The sequence below is a fragment of the Periplaneta americana genome, chromosome 11 (genome assembly GCF_040183065.1).
Source record: "Periplaneta americana isolate PAMFEO1 chromosome 11, P.americana_PAMFEO1_priV1, whole genome shotgun sequence".
Taxonomy (NCBI): Eukaryota; Metazoa; Arthropoda; class Insecta; order Blattodea; family Blattidae; genus Periplaneta; species Periplaneta americana.
The window spans coordinates 74,065,306-74,092,083 of NC_091127.1; the positions used below are offsets into that span (position 1 = coordinate 74,065,306).

At 38.1% G+C, this 26,778-nt stretch overlaps 1 protein-coding gene across 4 annotated transcripts in view; it reads right to left on the minus strand.

The window, feature by feature from the left end:
* Window positions 1–10,843: 10,843 nt before the first annotated feature.
* Window positions 10,844–26,778, minus strand: part of step (cytohesin steppke) — a 371,199-nt gene continuing 355,264 nt past the window's right edge. For all 4 annotated transcript variants that reach the window (XM_069839622.1, XM_069839620.1, XM_069839624.1 and 1 more), the window contains one exon: window positions 10,844–25,364. In XM_069839622.1, coding sequence (XP_069695723.1) covers window positions 25,265–25,364 — 100 coding nt within the window. In that variant the 3' untranslated portion in view covers window positions 10,844–25,264. The remainder of the gene's footprint in view (window positions 25,365–26,778) is intronic.

The following is a 26,778-nucleotide window of genomic DNA, read 5'->3' on the forward strand; positions in this document are numbered from 1 at the left end:
ACGAAAAACTTGAAAATGCCTCCGACATCCAGGGGCCGCCCCGTTTCCGGAAATCGGTGCAACCGGAAAAACGACAAACTTTCAAAATGCATATGACTCCCAGGGACCGCCACGCACTGGAAAACGTTGCAACCGGAAACATTAAAAAAATTGAACATCCCTCCGGCTCCCAGGGGTGCCCTGTTCCCTGAAAACGGGGCAACCGGAAAACGAGAAACTTTAAATATGCCTCCGGTTTCCAGGGGCCAACGCGGCGCCGGTAAACAGCGGAACCAGGAAAACGAGAAACTTTAAACATGCCTCCGTCTCCCAAGGCCGCAGGGGCACGGAAAATGGCGCAACCGGAAAAACGACGAACTTTAAACAGGCCTCTGGCTCCCAGGGGCTATTTTACTTAAATAATTATATATATATATATATATATATATATATATATATATATATATATATATATATACCTTATATTAATAATATATATATATATATACCTTATATTAATAAAAAATCGAATTACCAACAAATAAAAAGAAAACATATTATTACAAAATAAATAGTATGAACCAATATAGAAATAATTATCTTAAAATAACAAAAACAAAGCCTCAAGTGCGGGAAACGGCGCAACCCGAAAAACTAGAAACTTTAAACGTGCCTCCGGCTCTCAGGGACCGGCCCGGACCCGGAAAACGACGCAACCGGAAAAACGACAAAACTTAAACATGCCTCCGGCTCTCAGAGGCCGCCTCAGGTCCGGAAACGGCGCAACCCGAAAAAGTAGAAACTTTAAACATGCCTCCGGCTCTCAGGGGCCGGCCCGGACCCGGAAAACGGCGCAACCGGAAAAACGACAAAACTTAAACATGCCTCCGGCTCTCAGAGGCCGCCTCAGGTCCGGAAACGGCGCAACCCGAAAAACTAGAAACTTTAAACATGCTTCCGTACCTCAGTGGCCTCCTGGCTTCAGCAAACGGCGCAACCGGAAAATCTAGAAACTTTGAACATGCTTCCGGTTCGCAGGGGACACACCGGCACAGGAAAACTGTGTAACCGGAAAGACGAGAAACTTGGAACATGCCTCCGGGTCCCAGGAGGCGCCTCAGTCCCGGAAAGCAAAGCAACCAGAAACACGAGATGCTTGGAATATGCCTCCGGGTTCCATGGATCGCCCCAACCTCAGAAAACGACGCAACCAGAAAAACGATAAAGTTGGAACATGACCCCGGCTCCCAGGGCCACCGCGCCACAGAAAACGGCGGAACGGGGAAAACCACAAACTTCATACATGCCTCCGGCTCCCATTGGATGCCCGGGCCCAGGAAAACGGTGCAGACGGAAAAACGACAAACTTCAAACATGCCTCCTGCTCCCAGGGGCCGCCCCGGCACCGGAAAACGAAGCAACAGGAAAAACGATGAACTTTAAAGCCTCCTCCGGCTACCATTGGTCGCCCCCGTCCGGAAGACAGCGAACACGCACAAATGACGAACTTTAAGCCTGCCTACGGCTCCCAGGGGCCGCCTCAGTCCAGGAAAACAACGCAACCGCAAAAACGAGCAAGTTTAACGATTCCTCCTGGTACAAAGGGGCCGCTCCGTCCAGAAAAACGGCGCAACCGTAAAAATGAGAAAATTTAAGCATGCATCCTGCTCCCAGGGCACTGCCCTGCACCGGAAAACGGTGTAACCCCAAAAACGAGAAACTTTAAACATGCTTCCGGCACCCAGGGGCCGCCCCGTCCCCGGAAACCGGCACAACAGTAAAAATGACAAACTATAAACATGCCTCCGTCACCCAGGGGACGCAGCGGCCCGGAAAACGGCGCAACCGGAAAAACGACTAACTTAAACATACCTCCGGCTCCCAGGTGCGGCCTCGGGTCCGGAAAACGGCGCAACCCGAAAAAGTAGAACTTTAAACATGCTTCCGGCTTCCAGGGGCCTCCCGGTTCCAGTAAACGGCGCAACGGGAAAAACTAGAATCTTTGAACATGCCTCCAGCCCCCAGGAGCCACCCCGGCCCCGGAAAACGGCGCAATCGGAAAACCGAGAAAATTTCAACATGTCTCCGACTCCCAAGGGCCGCCGCGGTACGAAAAACGGCGCAAAGGGAAAAACGAGAAACTTTAAACATGCCTCCGGCTACCAGGGAGCGAACCGGACCCGGCAAACGACGCAACCGTAAAAATGACAAACTTTAAACACGACTCCGACTGCCAGGTGTTGCCCGGCTGAGGAAAGCGTCGCAACCGGAAAAGCGAGAAACTTTAGACACGCCTCCGGCTCCCAGGGTAGCAGCGCAACCGGAAAAGCGAGAAGCTTTAGACAGGCCTCCGGCTGCCAGGGGCCGCCACGGCTCCCGAAAAGAGGCACAACTGGAAGAGCGAGAAACTTTAGACACGCCTTCGGCCCCCAGGGTCCGTCCCGTCCCTGGAAAGCGGCGCAACTGGAAAACTAAGAAACTTTAGACACGCGTCCGACTCCCCGGGAAAAATTAGAAATTTGGAGCATGCCTCCGGGTCGCAGAGACTTTTCCATCCCCGAAAAACGAAGCAACAGGAAAAAGAAGAAAATTGGAAATTGTCTTCGGGACCCAGGAACCCCTCAACCTCAGAAGACGACGCAACCGGAAAAGCGACAAGCTAGGAACATGACTCCGGGTCCCGGGTCGGCCAAGGAATCAGGCGAAACCGGAAAAAAGAGAAAGTTTAAATGTGCCTCCGGCTCTCAGGGGCCTCCCCGGGCCAGAAAACAACACAACTGCAAAAACGAGAAACTTGGACAACGCCTCCGGGCCCCAGCCCCGGAAAACAACGGAATCGGAAACATGAGAAACTTGGTACATACCTCCGGGTCCCAGGAGCCGCCTAAGCTCCGGAAAGCGAAGCAACTAGAAAGACGAGAAACTTGGAATATGCCGCCGGGTCCCAGGGATCGCCCAAACTTCATAAAACGACGCAACCAGAGAAACGAGAAACTACGAACGTGACACCGGTTCCCAGGGGCCGCCGCGTTCTCGGAAAACGGCGCAACGGGAAAAACGACAAACTTTAAACATGCCTTCGGCACCCAGGCGCCACCCCGACTCCGGATAACGACTTAACCGGAAAAACGAGAAACTTTAACCATTCCTCCGTTTACAAGGGGATCGCCCCAACCCGGAAAACGGTGCAACCAAAAATCGAGAAACGTTAAACTTGCCTCCGGCTCCCATGGGCCGAACCGCCACCGAAAAACGGCGCAACCAGAAAAACGAGAAACTTTAAACGTGCCTACGGCTCCTATGGGCCGAACCGACACAGGAAAATGGAGCAATCAGAAAAACGAGATAGCTACTTTAAACATACCTCCGGTTTCCAGGGGTCGCCAAGGGCCCGAAAAGAGGCGCAACCGGAAAAGAGACCTTTAAATATGTCTCCGGCACCCATGTGCGTCCCAAAAAAACGACAAAATTTATACATCCTGCAGGCTCCCGGGTGCCGCTTCGTCCCGGAAAAGGGCGCAACCGGAAAAAGGAGAAGCAACCAAAAACCGAAAAACGTTAAACATGCCTCCGGCTCCCATGGGCCGAACGGCCACCGGAAAACGGTGCAACCAGAAAACCGAGAAACTTTAAACGTGCCTCCGGCTCCTATGGGCCGAATCAGCACCGGAAAACAGCGCAACCAGAAAAACGAGAAACGTTAAACATGCCTCCGGCTCCCATGGGCCGAACCGGAACAGGAAAACGGAGCAATCAGAAAAACGAGAAACTTTAAACATATGTATCTCCGGTTTCCAGGGGCCGCCTAGGACCCGAAAAGAGGCGCAAGCGGAAAAGAGACAACCTTTAAATATGCCTCCGGCACCCGACAAAATTTATACATCCTGCAGGCTCCCGGGTGCCGCCTCGTCCCGGAAAAGGGCGCAACCGGAAAAAGGAGAACCTTTAAACATTTATCCCGCTCCCAGAGCCGTCCCGGCCCCGGAAAACGGAGCAACCGAAAAATCGAGAAACTTTAAACATGCCTCAGACACCAAGGGGCCACCCCGTTCCCGGAAATCGACGCAACCGGAAAAGTGACAAACTTTTAAAATTCATCTGATTCCCAGGGGCCGCCCCGCACCTGAAAACGGCATAAACGGAAAACGAGAAACTTTAAACATTCCTCCGGTTCCCAGGAGCCACCCCGTCACCGGAAAGCGGCACAACCGGAATAACGACAAACTTTATACATGACTCTGGCTACCAGGGACCGTCCCGGCGCCGGAAAAAGGCGCAACAGTAAAAATTACAAAATTTAAACCCGCCTCCGTCTCCCAAGGGCCGCAGCGGCCCCGAAAGACGACGACACCGGAAAAACGAGAAACTTTAAACATGATTCCGGTGTTCAAGGGCTGGCCCGGCTCTGGAAAACGGCGTAACCCGGAAAAACGAGAAACTCTAAACATGCCTCCAGCTCCCACGGGACTCAACAGCCCCGGAATGTGGCGCTACCGGAAAAACGAGAAAATGCAAATGTGCCTCCGCTTCCCGATGGCCTCCCCGAGCCCGGAAAATAACAAAACTGCAAAAACGAGAAACTTGGACTATGCCTACGGGTCCCAGGGGCGGCCCCAGCCTCGGATAACGACGCAACCGGAAAGACGAGAAACTTGGAACATTCATCCGGGTACCAGAAGCCTCCCCAGTCTCGGAAAGCGAAGCAACCAGAAACACGAGATACTTCAAACATGCCTCCGAATTCCAGGGGCCGCCTCGGATCCGAAAAAAGCGCAACCGGAAAAGAGACAAACTTTAAACATGCTTCAGGCACCCAGTGACCGTCCCGACAAACATTATACAAGCCACAGGCTTCAGAGGACCGCCCAGGCCCGGAAAAGTGCGCAATCGGAAAAAGGAGCAACTTTAAACATGCCACCGGCCCAGGAATAGGGCGCAACCGGAAAAGCGAAAAACTTAAAAATGCCTCCGACATCCAGGGGCAGCACCGTTCCCGGAAATCGGCGCAACGGAAAAAACGACAAACTTTCAACATGCATATGACTCCCAGGAGCCTCCCCGCACCGCAAAACGAAGCAACCTGAAAAACTATACAATTTGAACATGCCTCCGGCTGCCAGGTACCGCCCCATTCCTTTTAGGGCAACCGGATAAACGAGAAATTTTAAACATGCCTCCGATTTCCAGGGGCCGCCCCGGCGCCGGAAAACGGCGCAACCAGGAAAACGAGTAAGTTTAAACATGCCTCCGGCATCCAGGCGCCGCCCGCCACCGGAAACCGGCGCAACAGTAAAAATGACAAACTTTAAACATGCCTCCGTCTCCCAAGGCCGCAGCGGCACGGAAAACTACGCACCCGGAAAAACGACGAACTTTAAACATGCCTCTGGTTCCCAGGGGCCGCCTCAAGTCCGAAAAACGGCGCAACCCGAAAAACTAGAAACTTTAAACAGGCTTCCCCAATCCCAGGGGCCTCCGGCTCCCGTAAACGGCGCAACCGGAAAACTAGAAACTTTGAGCATGCATCCGGCTCCAAGGGGCCACCCCGGCCCCGGAAAACGGCGCAACTGGAAAAACGACAAACTTTAAAAATCCCTCCGGCTCCCAAGGACCGCCGCGGCCCGCAAATGGCGCAACGGGAAAAACGAGAAACTTTAAACATGCCTCCGGCTCCCAGGGGCGCCCCGGCCCCGGAATGCGGCGCAACCGGAAAAACGAGAAAGTGCAAACGTGCCTCCGACTCTCAAGGGCCTTCCCGTTCCCGGAAAACAACGCAACAGTAAAAATGACAAACTTTAAACATGCCTCCCTCTCCCAGGGGACGTCTCGGGATAAACGAGAAAGTTTAAATATGTCTCTGGCTCCCAGGGGCCTCCCCGGGCCCAGAAAACGGAGCAACAGGAAAAACAAGAAACTTTAAACATGCCTCCAGTTTTCAGGGGCCGCCCCGGCGCCGGAAAACAGCGCAACCAGAAAAACTAGAAACTTTAAAAATGCCTCCGGCACCCAGGGGCCGCCCCGTCCCCGGAAAACGGCGCAACAGTAAAAATGACAAACTTGGAACATACCTCCGTCTCCCAGGGCCCGCAGCGGCCCGGAAAACGGCGCAACCGGATAAACGAGAAACTTCAAACATGCCTCCGGCTCTCAGGGGCCGTCTCGGGTCCGGAAAACGGCGTAACCCGAAAAACTAGAAACTTTAAACGTGTTTCCGGATCCCAGGGGCTTCCCTGCTTCAGTTAACGGCGTATCCGGAAAAACTAGAAACTTCGAACATGCCTCCGGTTTCCTGGAGCCGGAAAACAGCGCAACCAGAAAAACGAGAAACTGTAAACATGCCTCCGGCACACAGGATCCACCTCGTTCCCGGAAAACAGTAAAAATGACAAGCTTTAAACATGCCTCCCTCTCCCAGGGGACGCCTCGGGTCCGTAAAACGGCGCAACCCGAAAAACTAGAAACTTTAAACATGCTTCCGGATCCCAGGGGCCTCCCTGCTGAAGTAAACGCCGCAACCGCAAAAACTAGAAACTTTGAACATGCCTCTGGCTCTCAAGAGCCGCCCTGGCCCCGGAAAACGGAGTAACTGGAAAAACGAGAAACTTTCAACATGTCGCGGGATCCCAGGTGCCGCCGCGGTTGCGGAAATCGGTGCAACGTGAAAAACGAGAAACGTTAAACTTGCCTCCGGCTCCCAGGATCCGCCTCGTCACCTGAAAATAGCGCAACTGGAAAAACGAAAATTTTAAACATGCCTCCGACTTCCAGGGGCACCCCGGCCCCGGAAACCGTCGCAAACGGATAAACGAGAAAGTTTAAATATGCCTCCGGCTCCCAGGAGCCTCTCCGGGCCCGGAAAACGGGGCAACAGGAAAAACAAGAAACTTTAAAAATGCCTCCAGTTTCCAGGGGCCACCCCGGCGCCGGAAGAGAGCGCAACCAGAAGAAACTTTAAACATGCCTCCGGCACCCAGGGGCCGCCCCGTCCCCGGAAAACGGCGCAACAGTAAAAAATGACAAACTTGAAACATGGCTCCGTCTCCCAGGTGCCGCAGCGGCCCGGAAAACGGCGCAACCGGATAAACGAGAAACTTCAAACATACCTCCGGCTCTCAGGGGCCGCCTCGGGTCCGGAAAACGGCGCAACCCGAAAAACTAGAAACTTTAAACGTGTTTCCGGATCCCAGGGGCTTCCCTGCTTCAGTAAACGGCATATCCGGAAAAACTAGAAACTTTGAACATGACTCCGGCTTCCAGGAAAATTATAGAGGAAAATAGAGCGGAATTAAAGAAAAAATAAAGATAAACTAGTGCGGAAAATAGAGGGGAATTAGTGCGGGAAATAAAGGGATTCTAGAATGAAAAATAGAGGGAAATTAATGTGCAATATAGAGGGAAAATGGAGCGGAAAATAAAGAGAAATTAATTCGGAATATAGTGAGAAATTGGAGCTGAAAATAGCGCGAAACTAGGGTGGAAAATAAAGGGAAATTAATGCGGAATGTTGTGGACTACTGGAGTGGAAAATAGAGGATATTTATGGAAAATCGAGGGAAAGTATAGCGGAAAATGAAAGAGAAAGTAGATCCGAAAATAGAGCGAAATTAGAAGAAAACTACAGCGGAAATTGGAGCGAAATCAGAGTGAATTATAGAGGTAAATTTTATTGGCTAACAGAGGGGAATTGAAGCCTATAATAGAATGAATTTATAGATAAAAATAAGGGAACTATTGCGTAAATAGGGGAATATTATATAGAAAAAAAAAGATGGCAAAATGGAACGGAAAATACAGGATAATTATAGAGAAAGTTAGAACGGGAAATAGATGGAATATAGGGCGCAAAATAGAGGGAAATTAGTGCGTAAAATAAAAGGAAAGTAGAGTGAACAATAGAGGGAAGTTAGAGCGGAAAATAGAGGGAAATTAGAGCGCAAGGTAGAGTGAAATTAAGGCGGAATATTAGAGGGAAATTAGAACGGAAAATAGAACGAACTTAGAGCGGAAATTAGACGGAAAGTACAGCGGAAAAGAGAGAGAAATTATAGCGGAGAAAGGCGGAAATAAGGTCAAAAAAAAGGGGGAAATTAGAGGGTAAATGGAGTGAAATTAGAATGGAAAATAGAGCGAAACCTGAGCAGAACATAGAGGAAAATTGGAGCAGAATAGAGGAAATCGAAGGAAACTGGAACGTAAAATAGAGGGAAATTATAGCCGTAAGTAGTGAAAATTAATGAGACAAATAGGTTGAAATTAGATCTGAAAAGAAAGCGAAATTAGAGCGGAAAATGGATGGAAATTAGCCCGAGAAATAGACCGAAACTGGAGCGGAGAATACAGAGAAATATAATCGGAAGTACATGAAAATTAAATCGGATAGCAGAGCAAAATTAGAGCTGAATAAAGAGGGATAATAGAGTGGAAAATAGACGGAAATTAGAGCGAAAATTAGACCGAAATTAGAGCGGATAATAGAGGAAAATTAGTAGTCAAAATAGAGCAGAAAATATAGGGAAACTAGAGTGGAAAATAGAGGTAAACTAGTTTGGAAAATACAGGAAAACTTGGGCGTAAATTAGAGAGAAGTGGAGAGCATAATAGGGGAAATTAGGAAGGAAAATAGAGATATATTTGTGCGGAAAATTAAGGAAAAATAGAACGGAACATTCAGAGAAATTAGAGCGGATAATAGTGATTTGATCGGAAATTAAGGGCAAATTGCAGAAGAAAATAGATGGAAATTAGAGCGGAAAATAGGGTGAATTTAGAGCAGAATATAGAGAGAATGAAGCGTAAAATGGAAGGAAATTACAGAGGAAAGAAGAGCGATATTAGAACGGAAATAAAGGGAAAATATTGCTGAAAATAGAGGCAAAATAGAGCGGAAATGAAGGGAAAATAGAGCGATACTAGAGCGGAAAATATAGAGAAATAGAGCCAAAGTAGTCATATTAGAACGGAAATAAAGGAAAAATAGAGCGGGAAATATTCAAAATATATAGGAAACAGAGGGAAAATAGAGCGAAACTACAGCGGAAAATAGAGAGAAACTAAAGCGGAAAATAGAGGGAATATGGAACGTAAAATAGAGGGAAACTGGTGCGTAAAATAGAGGGAAGGTAAAGCGGCAAATGAAACGAAACTACAGCGCAAAATTGGAGCGAAATATGGAGGGAAACTTGCGCGAAAAATAGAGGGAACTAGATAATAAAATAGAGTGAAATTAGAGCGGAAAGTAGAGGCATATTAGAGCTAAAAATATAGGGAAATTAGAGCGAAAAACAGAGCGAAAATTGGGGCGAAAAATAAAGTGTATTTGGAGAGGAAAATAGAGCAAAATTAGAGCGGAAATAGAGCGAAATTAAAGCGGGAAATAGAGCGAAATTAGAGCGAAAAGTTAGGGAAATCCGAAAGAAAATTACAGCGAATTTTGAGCGGAAAATAAAGCGAAATTATAGCAGAACATAGGGGAAAACAGAGGGGAAAATAAAGGGAAACTAGAACGGAAAATAAGGGAAACAAACGCTAAAAATAGAGAGAAATTTGTGCGGAATACAGAGCGAATTTAGTGCGGAAAGCAGAGCGAAATTAGGGCGGAAAATAGATGGAATTTAGGGCGGAAAATAGAGCGAAATTAGAGAGGAAAATAGAGGGAAAGTAGAAGGAAATTGGAGCGGAAACTAGAGGGAAAAATAGAGAGAGATTGGAGCCAAAAATAGAGGGAAATTGGAGAGAAAATAGAGAGAAACTACAGCGGAAAGTAGGGCTAAACAAGTGCGGAAATGTGAGGGAAACTATTGCCGAGAATAGTATATGAATGTAACACCAAAAATACTGTTTCTGCAGACTAACCTCTTCCTGTAACAATGAACAAGCTGAACAAAATGGCGATCTTGCTTGTTAGCCCTAAGATAGTTAACTATGAATACATGCGTATTAATTGGAGTCAGTCTTGATCCATCTAATTCAATATATACATAACAATGATGATGACGGTGATGGTGGCAGTAATAATTTTACTGCTTGTAAGCACATTCAAAACATAATTACCTATCATGGTATCATAATCCCTACACACGCACGCAAAATAGCCGCATGCTAGCCATACTAACACATAAGACATCATCATATTCATCATCATACACAATCTCCTTATCGCACTTGTGGAATATCTTACCCAGTGACATCAGACACTGTCAGAATTCAACAGTATTAAAAAACAAACTTATTAAGTATTTTCTTACTGCGTAGAGTGCAATACAGTAAACTGAGTATATTGATTGCCAATGATGAAGGATGGGTGGAGCGGTGGACATACTTCAGTACATCACAATAATTATTACCAATGTTTCGAAATTGTTACTGTTTCGTACTTAGTCACTTTCTTCAATCACTAATATATTAGGCAGTCAGCATAATCAATATAATTGTTGCATTTTGTGCCCATTGTGATCTTATCTTTCTACTTTATTCTATTCCCCTCTTTTCGCATTTTTTCATTTGTGCTTTTTATATCTGTATTTGTAATTTTATTTCTATTTCTTATTTACTTTTTCTCTCTGCATTTGTGTTTTGTATATGCCCATTTATAATCTGGTGATGTGGTAGAGAAGGCCTGATGACCTTAAATTCCCCAGATTAAATAAATAAATTTCGTAAAAAGTAAAATTTTTTACAACTTATCATATCCAGGATAAAGAGAACACGATTTACTGTTTGGAACAGGGAGAAAGTACCTATTTTGCAGCATATTTTGTGAGGTAATTAACTAGTTACAAGTAGGAAACAAAAGTAAATAAAAGGAAATTTGGTTCTTTTGTCAACAAGTAATTCAGTGAAAGATAATATATACGTACTACAAAAATGTATAATAAATATTTTTATTAAAATTTTTTTCTTTTACCAATAAATTTGAAGGTACTATACATACATACTGTAAAGGTATTAAAAGAACAATGGTGATGCTGAAACTCAAATTTTTACATCTACTAAAATACTATACATACTATTTAATCTGAAATAAATCTATCACTTAAATACAAAATATAATTCTATCCAAAATTTAAACATTTGGATTTTCACATGATATGTAACAAAATAATTAACAATTTCCAATACATGATACACAAAATAAATGTCTTAAAATGTACAGCAAAATATACACACTACATGTATCACTTGAATACTATCAAACAAAGATATTGATAAACATGCTTTTTAACATAGCCACTCCATATAAAACACGCACACACATACACATGTTGAGTATAAAAAAGGCATTTGATACAGCATAAAAACGAGGGGAAGGAGGATCACGACTTATGTATAAAAATTATGCAGCTAAAGGAAATTGTTAACGATGACTCTTTCCCACAGCATACTTTAATGCAGGCCTCATGACACCACACAATTCCTTCAGATTCATACATACTCACCGTCACAGAAACAACAATCATTAAATATTCTTTGGCATGTATATAAAATATTTGGTGAAGCACACACCAAACGTGCGCTCTTTCCACTTTACCACAAATGCATGACCTGCCAACCAGGTTATGTAACCATACTCGGAAATTTTGAACATTAAAAAAAAAACAACCTGTACAAGGTATCTGTAAAAGACAACGTAATCAAATTTTTACATTTACTTGTCCAACATTATAAAAGATTCAATGTTAATGTATACAACTATATACCAAATAACAGGGAAGAATTGCTTTAACAAATACGAAATTAACAAAACATCCAAGGAAACGATTCAGTTTTTTGGCCCCATCAATTACTACTGTATCTTTACGGTACATTCTTGCCACATTTCACTGCAACAAACTTTCACTATTTGATAGTATCATTACTGTTATCTTCTCATAGTGCTTGCATTGATCAAATATTTCCTCAATTACAAAAATAAACTCCCTGCTCAATCCAATTTCGTGTATATATATATAAAACAAGATTCTTTTTAAGTAACTATTTCATTGAGACTCTTGTATTCCTTTTAGAACAACTGAGTCATTGTCTTTTCTTGTAATTTTCCTATCATCCGTTACTTTACATATTGCTCTTTCAGATACCTTTAAAATCTCTATTTCATTTGTGTGCTGAAATGGACCATCTGGTATAGATGTATGAAAAATTTTAATGATTATGCCTGTGAGAGATCGTAACAGGCCATTGGTCTAATATGGTCTAATAAGTGAGACGCTGAACAAGAAGAAGAAGAATATTTATTATCATTATTATTATTATTATTATTATTATTATTATTATTATTATTATTATTATTATCTTCTCTTCCTCCAGTCTCCAGATGCATTAAAAATGATTACATGTATGGCTGCAAATTCGACCCATTCAATGTATAGACTTAGTTTGTTCTTGGCAACGTCATAATCTTTTATTTATTTTGTAAACAATTTCTACCTATATTACTACTTTTTAATTATTCAATGTTATTTTTCTGATATTTTGTATTATATTATATCACTGATTAGAATTTACTATTGTTTTTATTTATGTCTCAATTAATACAGGTAATCACTCTTAAACTTTATTTTTCTACCTACGTATATTGCTGTACTATTATTGAATTTATTGTGCTAGTCTTTTATTGGCCAACCACTGTTGACTAGCACATTAATATTAATGAATTATTATTTATTATTATAGTTATTATTATTTTATTATTATTATTATTATTATTATTATTATTATTATTATTATTATTATTATTATTACTGATTCTTTAAGACACCTCATTGGAAGTTTGAGCTCCACAAGTGCTACTAATATATGCTGCATCCATTTGTTACTTAACCCACAATTTGGAGACCCAATCTAATAAATGTTTTCAAAGGCAATCAATCATGCAATCATGTTCACTGAGAAGTAAAAATTTTGCAACATCTAATTTTCCAGAATAATAATAATTAAATTTAGATTATATATAACTTCTCCCGATTTTTAACAATATATATATATATATATATATATATATATATATATATATATATATATATATATATTTTATTTAAAATTTATCTGATGTTTTATTTATGTGTAAGGTATTTATTTTCTGCTTGTGGATTTTACTTGTATTGCTAGTGTTTTTTCAACCCCTTTTCCATACAATCCACAATGTGCTGACTACCACAGCAAAACAATGTCCTTGCCTAATTGTTTAATAATACTAATTACTTGATTTGTATCATTTTTTAACTCGAGGCACAAGCTATAGTTCTAATGGCTGCTTTCTAGTCGAAGAGTACAGTATTGTATACTGTATATAAAGCTTTAAGGTTATCAACAAAATTTGTGGTAATTTTCTCGACATTTACGGGGGGGAAGGAGGAGATATCACTTTCCACCCTTACTCTAATATCCTTTTCTGTGTTGTAGTGTTAGAGTACATTTACAAGTAATACAAATTGTCTCCTGAAACTTTTAATTGAAAAGATATTCTTTAATGTTGAAAGGAATTTTGTAGCATTTACATGACAACAGATTATAGTTTTCTCTCTACCATGCGCTTTTCGATTTCATTTCATAACATCTGCTTCAAAATAGCAGATAATAACACAAAGTGTCCAAATTATATGGAAATACACTACACACAATTAAAGCAAAGCTTTACTTAAAATGTAGATTTAAATGACCAAAAAGTGGCAGAAACAGTAAAAATAATAAGAATGGAAATAACTATTGCATGACCTCTGAGGAGAGAGGACATAAAAAGGAGGGATGAAACTCTTACGAATATTACTATTAATATCTTACATTTGATCATTGGTAATAAAGTTTAAGTTTCAAATCGAAATATTTCAGTTCTGAGATGATATGTATTCAATACACACTTCTTATACAGACAGCTTGTACTGGATGTATTTCCATTTCTTTTAATTGTTCATAATCGCACAATAGGATCATTTCAAGATATTCTGTATCAGCACTTTTACCAAGTACAATACAGTAATCTCTCATAAAAAGTTGGTTGTTCTGTTTTCATTTACTAATGCAGAGCTTTCCTTAAAATTGCACAATTACCTCGTTTGTTTATGAAACAAAGTTGTTTCATCTTATGTTTAATGAAACTTTCAGATATAAATTATTATTATATGAATTGTTGTAACATGAAAATTAGACATGGCGATTTTTTATACGTAACCTCAAAATCTGACATCAATTTCCACTTATTTTTTACATTTGAAAAAGCCAGAGTTCGAACAACAGCACATCTTGATTTCATATATATCACCAGAAAAAATGCTCTAAAATTTAATTTACAAATTCACTTTGCTGTAAATTCTTTCCATGTATGTCAATAAAGCAATGTCGTAATTCCATTGTTTCGCAAACACCTTAGAAGAATTTTTTAAACAACAATCTTGTTCTTTATAAGAGTTTACTGCATTATAATTCACAATAGGAGACCTTGATTTTACACTTATACTTAAAATATATTGAATTTGTGTAATTTTATAGATTCAAATGGCAAAGAATACATGTGTCTGCTTTTTTTATTTCTATAGAACTGATATTTAGTGAAAAAAAAAGAAAAAAAAAGTAATGGATGAAAATACTCAATCTTACTTACAAACAAACAATGCTGACATACACAATTGCCTCCTTTTCGATGTAAAAATTATTACAAAAATTTTATAACAATACACACAATTTAGTATATTTCAGAATATATTCTATCAGTCATCCTAAAATCCATAAAACATATTCTTCCTTCTCTTTGCTGGCATGAAACATTAAAACAATTCACTGTTAGGAAAATATACATACTGTATACTGTATTTGCCAATGCTAATGAAATCGTACACATAAAAGTAACACAGTTAATCAGCATAGTTAAAAAGATCTGACAAGCAAACATTCTGAAGGTGGGCAGATAAAAAATTAAATTTTTTTTCTTCCACCATGTTAATAATATTAAAAGAAGTGCTTATACAAATTTTGGCCACTCGACCGCAATTACGAGGCCGTCCAGAAAGTGATTTTCTCTGGGGCCGTTTACAGAAAAAAACACAAATTGAATGGAAAGATTTATTGAAATAGATGCATCAATTGTTGCGCTACTTGTCAACTGAAATTGAGACATTTGTCATACCATGGGATCAATTTTTTTATTTTTTTATTCTTGTGTTGTAGAAGTCAGCCTCCTGGATTGGAACCTGAGTTTGAAAGCCGTCTGCACCTCTCTGTCAATTCCATAATATGACAAATGTCTCAATTCCAGTGGAGACTATGTTGAAAAACTATCTCAACAATTGCTGTGTCTATTCAAATTAATTTTTCCAATGACATTGTGTTTTCTTTCTATTAATGGTCCCTGGCGAACTTATTTTTTACAGCCCTCGTAATTGCGGTCGAGTGGCCAAAATTTGTATTCACACTTCTTTTGACATTATTAACATGGTGAAAGAAAAAAAAAATACTTTTTTATCTGCCTCCATCAGTATGTTTGCTTGTGAGATGTTACAGCATTATCTTTCATCACTTCATTTTATCACAACATTCTTAAATTATGTGCAGTTTGATGTGTGAATTAATTGGAAAACTATTGCGAATGTTATCACAAGTCCTATGGAATACACACACTTCAATGACTTAATTTTTATCTACCAAATTCTATCATGAACCTGATCCATAGTCACACCACTTTAGACACAGTCATAGAGTTTAACATTGTATGTTCAAACAATGAAACTTCTTCCCCAGATACCTTTCATAGATATGTTTTCATTAGAAGTACATAATTATTACAGCTAAAACAGTTCCAGCCACTTTCCGTGTAATTTATTTTTCCTAACATGAAGATTGTGTCCATTATGTTTCATACTTTTCTATATGGAATCATATCTAACCTATTATAACTTTCTATAATTGCAAGAATCTCACTTTTAAATTGTATTTTACCATTTTCTTTTTTCTGAGCCTTACATTAATGCAGTACTATTTTCTAAGCAAACAACAACTTGCAAGCAGGCTGCATAGTGATACAGACCACCTCTGCCAGGAAAATATATCTGATTCGTACTTGTAAGAGAAATCAGTGTATTGTTAAGTCACATAAGCTTCAAGTTCAGATAAATATTGCTCTGTGTCACTTTGGTGCAAAAACAAATTGCACAATTGCTGATAATCAGTTGTTGAGCGTTCCCGGTCGTATTTCCGAAATCTTTATTCTGACGACCTTCATTTCCAAATAGCCTTATTTCCGAATCCTGTACTTCCAAATCGGAACAGTTATTCCGAATGACGTATTTCTGAATAGGCAGATTTCCGGATCCTTATTTCTGATTCAGAAACACCATTGTTCTTTTTCCAGGCAATGTTATTCTAAACATGTAGACTCATATTATGAAGAGAAACCCCACATATTCCCATCAACATTTATTTTAGCTAAAATGTTAAGTGTTAGCACAAATCTAGGATCTTGGACGAGGAATAGACTGTTTCTTATTATTTTTGTTGAATTTAATTTTTAAGTTAAAATGCTTAAATTTATTTATGGGACGAGAATACGCTATAGAGTTTATATATATGATTTACTTATTTTGTTTGATTATTTAGTATTGACGTTGATAATCGAGCAGTATTACCCATAAATACATTTATTCGGATTATCATAACAGCAGCAGATGTTGAAATGTTTTTTGTACCTCCTGAAAAGTTTAGTTCTCTAGACATGAGGGGTTTCTCAATATTCCGGTTCAGTTATGCCAAGATGCAGGCAGAGATCATTTCCAGCAACTGGTATGATACAGACGAGTACTACAGGGTTGTTTCCGATCTCTGATAACAAATGTGGATGACATCATGTGCATCAGAAGTCACACGACAGCTGAACTGTGGCGCGAGGTGACAGACCAGTACTGAGTGATCTCATAGTCAGAGTGCATGGCAACTCACCGCAGAAATTCCCAAGAAAATCGAGCCTTTTTGGGAGGAGTACATAACAACCCTTTCCGATGCCAAGTACAGTTAAGTGAAAATAAAAGAAGCCTGCAATAAATGAGGTTTCGTTATTTTCAAGAAAGGCATCTTCTGTGTATTTAATAAGATGGAATTAATTTGTATCCTCCCATGGGATGCGGCAACTTGTGACGGGGGATGGATTTGTTTGCTTTTCCACTCTGGAATTAATTCCATCCGAGCTTTGCCAGTCTTATTAGCAGGCTTCGAGACTTCGGACCCAATAGATCAGTTCAGTGGGAAATCCGCATAACGGCGTACTGAGTATAGTGGTAAAGCGTAGGCTACAGTGGGTGGGGGTACTGTAGAATGAATGCCAACAAGTACCCAAAGAAAAACGTTCTAGATTTGAAGGTTCTGACGAATAATTTGGTTTTCATACAAACCTAATTTCAAACTGTGTCTGAAACTATTACACGGTTAGAAAAGTCAAAGCAAGAGATGCCGGAAGCCCTCAAATTAATTGTGGAAATGACACAGAGAATTAATGAGACACCAAGTACACCAGTTATTAAACGTGTAAAACAGAAGTGGAAATCAATTTTATGTAAAAGTAACGGATATGGAACATTGTGTAATATAAATATTGCAAATTAGTAGATATAGAGTTACCGTACTCGAGAATAATGGACTGTCTCTTAGAGACTGCAATGATGTTAGGTTTTTTCGTTTTGCTCCTATCACGTCATGCGACATAGAGCGCAGCTTTTCACAGTACAAACTGTGTTTGGCAGATAACCGAAAAAGATTTACGTTTGAGACACTGAAAATGTATTTTGTAGTACATTGCAATTCGGTACTGTAACTGCAATTTCTAAATACGACCAATAGGATAGATGAAGATATTAAAATTGATACATGTATATTTTCACCATTAACACTGTGTATAATTAGTCACAAATGCTTATAAAAGACAGGATAATAAATGCTTTTCATATTCTCTTGACATTGTCATTGTGTAATGTGTATTTACTTTCAGAATGTACATATGTGTGTGTTTCCCCATACTACCGTACTCTACTCTAAATAGCAACGTTGTTACCTCAACACATCTCTACCTTTCACCACCTGCAGCGAGTCAACAACCTATAGTAAAAGCACAGTAAACTTATTGTATCGGGTCCAAAGTCTCGAAGCCTGCTTATTAGGTACACACAAGATGTCTTTCTTGGAAATAACGAAACCACGTTTTTTGCAGGCTTCTATGATGTTCACTTAACTGTACTTGGCATCCGAAAGAGTTGTTATGTACCCCCTCCAAAAAGGCTCAATTTTCTTGAGCATTGCTACTGTGATACACCGTGCACTCTGATTATGAAATCACTCACTACTGGTCTGTCACCTCTCGCCACAATTCAGCTGTTGGTGTGATTCCTGACGTTATTCAAATTCGTTATCAGAGATCAGAAACAACTCTGTACTATCACTGTATAAAGAAAAATTCTCTCCTGCTGTTTCTCGAGTTTTGCTGCCATTTTATGACCAATGCCAGAAAGAGGCCTGCTTGCAAGCTATTGTGTCACTGCAGAAATGATTCTATAATTTCAAAAATTCTATGGAGTTTCTTTTGTTGTTACTAGCCTTAAACATAATAAATTTAATAATCACTGATAAATAAATAATAGAGCATACACATCAAAACGAAAGATAGTATAAGACTTCGAAAATATGGCTCAACCTGTGAAACGAGAATAGGTGCAATTCTTGAAAGAATAAGAGAAATACTGTAAAGAAAAAATGTTTATATTAAGCTGCAATGTAAAATCAAGGTCATTATTAATAATCGAAGCACATTGTATGTAATAATGCAATACTATTAGTATAAAACATTCCATCAAGCTTCAACACACGTTTTACATAACCCTGGTACTCTAACAACTGTAATTGACGCTCAAACGACAGTCGATCCAGTTGTGATAGGCAACATGAAAATATCTTTGATTATCATCATTTTGAAACATAGAATAAACAAATTAATTTGTGCTACTGAACCCTTAATAAAACAAAGCACTGTGAAGCAATTTCTGAGATGCAGTCTGTAATCCTGGAGAGACTACATACACCATAATCTCAGGACTAGTTGAAACTGTGAGTGTTGTGCACTCTTAATGATAAAAGTCTTTTCTGTAATAGCTTTCAAATGTGTAATTTTCATAACATTAATTTCAAGTAATGTTGGTGAACATTCCAATGATAAAGCAGAACTGAGTAACTCAAAATGTTTCAGTTTAAAAACGTAATTATAACATAGAATTTTAAAAATTTGAAAATAAATTTATATAGAAGACAGTCCAAATAATTTTCATTCTACTAGAAAACTATAATAATTCATGTCACAGATCTTTATCTAATTTGTGCATATGTTACAAATAAAGATAACCTTAGACAAATGTGCAGCAAGCACTGCAATGTGGTATGTAAACCAATCCCTAGACATGATGTAATTTTCGCTCAAGGATTACACAAGAAAATAAGTTTATTCATAACAGATTATTTCACTTACAACATTAAAGCTTCATTTTTAGTATATTTTGATGTGGATTAAGATGGAACCTGTATGACACTCGAATTCTTACAAAGAACTTCCATAAAAATAATTAAAACATGCATCTAATGTAATAATATAAAACAGCTCAACGCTTACCGAAATAAAAGAAAATACAATTCTTCTTAAATATAAAGGTTTAAAGAAAATTTACAAATTCTGTTAATGTAGAGAACTGAAGTCTAAATTTACCATTATCAATTTTGTGGTCTAAGCCTAACTGCAATATTTCCAAATTAAAAATTCTATCAATATTTTTAAATGAAAGGCAACCGATTGGAGAATGCTGAGTTTGCAGTGAAGGACTGCCTTTGGACAGAAAATTATGAATAAAAATGAAAACAAAATTTTTCACAAGCCATTATAGGCTACTTTACAAATCATGTTACGTTTTCGAACATTTGCAATGGTCTTGTGCTTATTGTACCTGCTAAGCCAAATATCATAGATTCATACTCAATTCAGGGAAATGGATTTTTTGACATAAAATTTCAAAATATGACTTTCTCCCAGAGGATGTACAAGAACCATACAATACTGCACTGATTAATAGTACAGTATATACATACAGTTTCAATTTTCTGTCAGGTAATCACTAATAGGTGCTCTCTGGTTTTTAAATATAAGACTGATATTAACATTTCTCTACTTCTCACCTTTATGATCAGCATCCTATCACTAGTAATCAATTCTGTTTCAGAGATACAACCATGACAGGAATGAAATTCACCTCTGCCAGCCTAGAAGAATATGAAGCATTATTTTGACATTAAGAAATGGTCATAATATGTATTGTATTCTCTGCAAAGAACAGATGACTGAACATCAAGTTTTTCTGAAATGCCAGCATATTCACTCATTACAAGTTAAAAGCGAAGCTGTCTCTCGATTAGAGAAGAAGGGGGCTTTAGTTCCTGGGCTCGAAACATAAAACCTACAAAACGAAACTTGTCAATTTTCTTTATTTAAGCTACCACCATTATTGTATGTTTAGTCAACAGTTCGAGGCAACTAAGCCAGAAGATAATGGGTAGGTTAGCCAGTTCCTTTCACCCTCAATTGCTGAGTAGTTAAAATATTATCACAACTATTAAGTCGCCATAATTCAAGCTTATCAAAATTATTAAACTGTAATACTTACAGTAGTATTATAGTTCACTGTTTTACTAGTACTATATCTATCTCAGAAACACATTATGGCCCAGGCTTGCCAGAAGTCATGATTTTAAGGGAAGTTCTGTATTAAAATAACAAGAGAAATGTCTTGTACCTCCTGTAATTCGTTCATGAGATCCTGATTGATATTTTGAAACTATTTCAGAAATGCCGTTTAAGTTTTACCATAGCTCTTGAAACTATAGCTACAATATCTTCAAAAATAATTACAATTTTCACTCAAATCCATGACAAATTGGATCTCGTTTATAAATTGTAACTCTTTTTTTTTGGATACTATAAATAGTCTGATAATGGAATTGAAATTTGAATATACCAATGTACACCAGTGCACTTTTAAATATTTTTCGCGGTTTTCAAAGATATGGGTAAAAAAGTGTCAAATGTTGCTAAATTAGTACGTTTCTGTATAAACAAAATATAAATAATAAATAAATCTATGGCATTACAGCCCATAGTGGGGGAAAAGGACAACCAGCCAATTGCTAGCCTCAACATCTTTAAATGCATTTTGAAAAATTGTTTTCTCAAACGAATTTGAAGTAGACAGACGTAATATAACAAACATAAAGCAGATTCATTGATTTTTAATAATGTTTTATATTATATCTTGAAAGAAACATTGAACTTCTTCGAGAACACGTCTCAAAGTAACAAATAAAAACGTAATTTTTTTATGTAAATAAATGTACAAACTTATTTTCTTTAAGCCAACGGTAGGTCATTGCGAAATTCACCCAAATGTCCCCATTTATGAGTGATGCTCTGAAGCTGTAGTTCTTGAGTACTGCATGATGATGATTAATGGACTAATGGTGGAATGCCAATAGGGGAAACGGGAGTATCCTGCAAAAACCTACCACCGAGCACTGTCTCTGTCCATCACAAATTCCACTTGGTGCTGCCAGGATTCAAACCTGCACTAGCAGCATGGGAAGCCATTCAGCTGACAGTGTGACAATAAAATGAAAATTTACTAAAAGCTAAATACTAATTTGTCACAGAATGATTTACATTCTTTACATGTTGAGAAGTATTTATAGTTTTCTATCCTTTATGTCTTGTACCGTGACATAGTGGTCTAATGCATCCTGCCTCGGACTCACGTTATGGAATGCACCCTGGTTCGAATTCTCATGGAGGAAGAAATTTTCTCATGAAATTTCAACCAGTGAATGGGACTGGTGCCCACCCACCATCGTGATGCACTTGGAGAGCTATGATATGTAGCAAAATTTGGTTACGAAAGCCAGCTACAATGGCTTAGGGGATCACTATGCTAACCATGAGATACCTCTATTTCGGTTGGATGATAGTCCACCTCTGCTTTGGCATGTTGACATGGGCTGTAGTACCACAGATTATTATTATCCTTTATTATAGTGTGAGATATCTGGCAGCCCTGCTGTAAAACAATCAGTCATTTAAAATACACAAACAGTTTAAGCAGCAGGTGTAGATAGTGTGGTGGGTACTTCTTAAATTTTCTTTAGTTCATTGGTACTCTTCCACATAACAGAGAGTTGGTTATGAGTCAAACTCATAATAAAGAGTGTAATTATTACTTGACGACAGAATGCCAATATAAACAATGTAGTAAATATCAATTACTATCAGTGGGAAGTTGAATTGCATGTAAACTGCTATAGTTTTAAATACACAAAACATAACTTCCATTAATTTATATACATTCATACAAGTTCCATCTTTAGGACAATCTGAAATGTAATAAATGACCCATCCTTTCCATGAGAATGATTATTATTATTATTATTATTATTATTATTATTATTTAACCTATACAATTTCAATAATTATTGCATAGCTTTTAAAATACACTTGCCACTGCAGTGGCGTACAAATGTATGTTTGGCCACCAACAGTTACACAAGTGACGCAACATACAGTACAAAAGCTGGATGAAATAACGTCCAACAAATATGGTATGAATGTAGCCACGAAATCGAGCCCCTGTTTATTGCTACACTCTACCTGAATAACCTGTTTCCAAAACTTGCTTTTCCATATCAGTATCAGTGTTGTTGTACTACATGATCTAATATCCGAGTTCTTTGGTGCTAAGATATCCCACTATTATTTACATCGTTTTATGATAATGGCAGTTCGCCCTTTCATTAGTTGCCTTTGTATGAGCTAAGAACTACTGGTTGACGTCTTCAAAGAAATAAACTAGGCTACACTTTCCAATATCGACTTATTTATGATACAAGAAACATTTCACATTGGTATAAAACATTGGTTCTATACAAACTAAGAGCTTTTCCAGAACCATCCCCATAAAAGGGACCTCAAGTGCACTTAGTTCACATTTCATTAGTTGCAGAAAAAAAAAATCACTTAAAATTTTAAACTTTCTCGTTGTGAATACACATACATAGTAGTTTTATCACCGGGATTATTCTGCCAGCTGCGTTTTATAACTTCACTTCTCATTTTACAATTCTACCCTGAGTTTCTGTCTTTCCTTTCGATCCATGACCTTTCATCGGTTAAACTGTAAACTATTACAAGGAGAGATTTTTCATTAACCTATAATATCTAATTTTGTTCAGACATCTGATTGTTTTCTTGCATAACTTTTTTCAATTTAAATTTTACAATAGCTCTCTTGCTCTATTTTTTATTAGAGATCACATGACTTGGAAGTTTACATATTTATAAAGCATTATACTGTATTATTTTATTGCAGCATTTTCACCATAACTTTTCGAAACACTTCACAACTACAATTTTAGTTTACTTTTATTGCAAATCTGGTATTACATTACTATAGTTAACAATTTTATTTTTAAAATTTTAAATAAAAATACTTCTTGAAAGCGAATTATTGTCCTCCATTGTAGCTTAAGTGGTAGTACTTCTGGTTAAAAAAACCAAAGAACTAAAACTCAATTCCAAGCAAGAGCAGGAATTTCTTTCTTTTGTATAAGATCTATAAGTGTGTGCGTCCTAACGCTAACAACATGACCAAGGAGTTCCACTTCTGAACATTTACAGTTTGTTCGAAATCCTTAAAGTGAAAATCTAAGAGGCAAAAATGCCAAATCTTATGGAGGTAAGTGATGAAAGAAATGTATAAAGTGCAATCAATATATTTCCGAACTGCACTTGTATTTATTTTACTGTTAAACACACATTTGTATGTCATTGAAGATCAATGCTTCCATGCCTGTTGAGTCAGTCTATCAAACAGTGTCAGATTGTCTTTAAGAACTGAGCTTCACACATAAACATGCCAAGGACATATCGTGATTTTTCCTAGAATCTCTCCAAATACGCCTTATGGCTAGTCTTTTCTCTGCTTTTCTCAAGTGAAGCATTTCAGACATTTCCCTGATTCTAGATAACTTCTCTGTCTCCTATCTCCAGTGTCTTGCTCACATTCAAGGCAGTTCGGACCCTTATTGATTGCCCCTTATACGTAAACTAGTAGTTACATAAATAAGTAAATCATATTAAATTTCTATACATTTTGAAATAGTGCAAAACTTTCTAGACATCCGGCACAGTCCGGAATACAATACTAAAATTATTATTATTATTATAAATGAAGTGTATTTCGAAAAGTTACAATTATTCATGCCTACTGAAATAAGTTAAAAACATTTACGAACATTGACCGTTATATATTGTTATATTTAAAAAGTCGTAGCTATGACCATGGAGATACTGATTGTGACAACCTACACTTTGTTGAATAATCTGTATTTATTATTCTACATTTACTGCCCAAACTTAAAACATTCATTCACACATTCCTCGATGTAGTACTGAAAGATCTTCTGAATTCAAATGCTGCTTAATCTAATAAACAATCATTACAAAATAATAAATTAAAGTATTATAAATTTGTCTTATCACTTTCTTATATGAAGTTTCTCCTACTCAAACACGATGTCAATAATATAACTATATTAAAATTACAGCATTGCTGCCCTTTTTACTGACAAAACTGTATGTACACTAGATGCATTGCACAAAACTGTATTTACTACTTTGTTGTCTAGAGTGAATAGTTCATTCTTTTTAATTTAATCTTCTATGTATACCAGATAAATGCATATTCGAGTGATAACTTCTACAATACTTTACCCAGTAAATAATATGCACTTATTTGGCAACAAAATATTTTCCACTTTGTAATAAATACCACAAATCACTTTATTTGTCGATAAGAATATATCTGTATAGATTATATTTAATTAAAATAAATCTATTTAAAGTCTGAACTACTTTTCTCACTCAAAATAGCCCACATTCACACGTTACTTTGTTCCCCCCCTAGAACTCAGCTAAAAGCATTTAAATGGTGGTACAGTGTATTTTTAATGGTGTACAATTAAATCGCATGCGTAGACTTTTAGAAACACACTGTACATGTAGATACTGATAACAGTGACAGATCTGTAAACACTAATAAAGAATTAAAGTGAAGACAATGAAGAAAAATCTGATGATAAAGGTTTCAGAAGTGGAAGATGCACGATTCGAGTAAAATCAAGTCCTGTTCTCGTGGATGAGAACTATAAATATGATGATCACTGTGCTTCAGAGTCGATTTTAACTTTTAGAATGATGATGGTGGTGGGCACTGGTTTTCTGTGCCTTTTTCTTGCGTGCAGCCAGCATGTCGTAGAAGGGATTGTGACTAATACTTTGTCTGCAACAAGAAAAAAACACATTTCTATCAGACTGTTTAATGATTAAACACACTTTTAAGCATACCAGCAACTCAATGAACAGATCAAATAAGGCAAGAGCAGAAATATATTAAACTTTCTCAAACTGTAGGCCTAATACAGTAGGAAACAAGAAAACCAAATTTAATGCAGCAAAAGCCATACTTGTTGCTTTAGAACAGAACATATAGTATTTACCCGAATATAAGACGAGTTATTTTTCCTTCAAATGAAAAATGGTAGTTCGTCTTGAATTCGCGTATTACGAAAAATATAAAATTTGCGTCAATTTTTTTATGTTGTACAATAATAACACTATAGTCGTTTCTCCTGCTGTCTGCTTGTTCACAACAGTATCGAACTGCATAATATATGGGGGGGGAGGGGAACTGTTCCAAATATTTACCCCATAAAGCCATTTATTTACTTCGTCTATATACACAAAGTAAAATTTTAGACTGTTAGGTCCGATGGGTATACAAATTTCATTTCATAAGGAGGATCCATCTATTTTGCAGAAGTAAAAGAAGCTTGATATTTGTTAAATATTCTACAACCTTAGTGAAATTGTATATGAAGTAATCACTAAAATACCTTATAAAATTAAACCCTATAAAAAAAACTACTAACCTATAGGCAGAAAAAACGTGGGACATCAAAGAAAACGTTGGACAGACCAAGATATGTATTTGTCTTTGATGTTCACTTTAACACTTATTATAAAACATAAAACTTTCTTAAAAACTTAAAACTTATACCAATTGCTACAGGCAATAAACTGCCTAAGGCATGATGGAGATGGTGATAGTGATGGTGACGACAATGATAGCGATTATTATTAAATTCTACGGAAGCCATTGGAAATTAGGATTGTTCTAAATTCGAAGTCATCTTATAATTGGGTAAATATAGTACGTGAATCACACAAGTTCAGTAATGTTGTCATTCAAAAGCAGCAAAAGAATCAATAGTCTCAAACAGCCCAATTATAAAAACAATAAATTAAATGAGAAAACAGGTCAAAACATTCTTCTTTCTTCTAATGGGGGGGGGGAGGGGGAGGTGTCGGGGTAATTTGGGTATGTTACAATTTATTAAATAAAACTTATCTAATCTTCAAACACATGCCAATTTAATATATATTATTGTCTATTTCACAACTATCATGGAGTGTTAAAAATTTGTGTTAAAAAAACTGTTTTTATTTACCACAGTATGAAATGACACATCACATCCAAAGCAATGTTGCTGGAGAACCAGCTGCGATAAGTAACCAAATTCATGTATTTGTACATGACATGTTTAGGATATGTTTTTGATAAATGTAATACAGTGGATTCCGCAGTTAGTAGGACCAGCTGCGTATTAGGATCAAGCTTAGAGAGACAAATACAG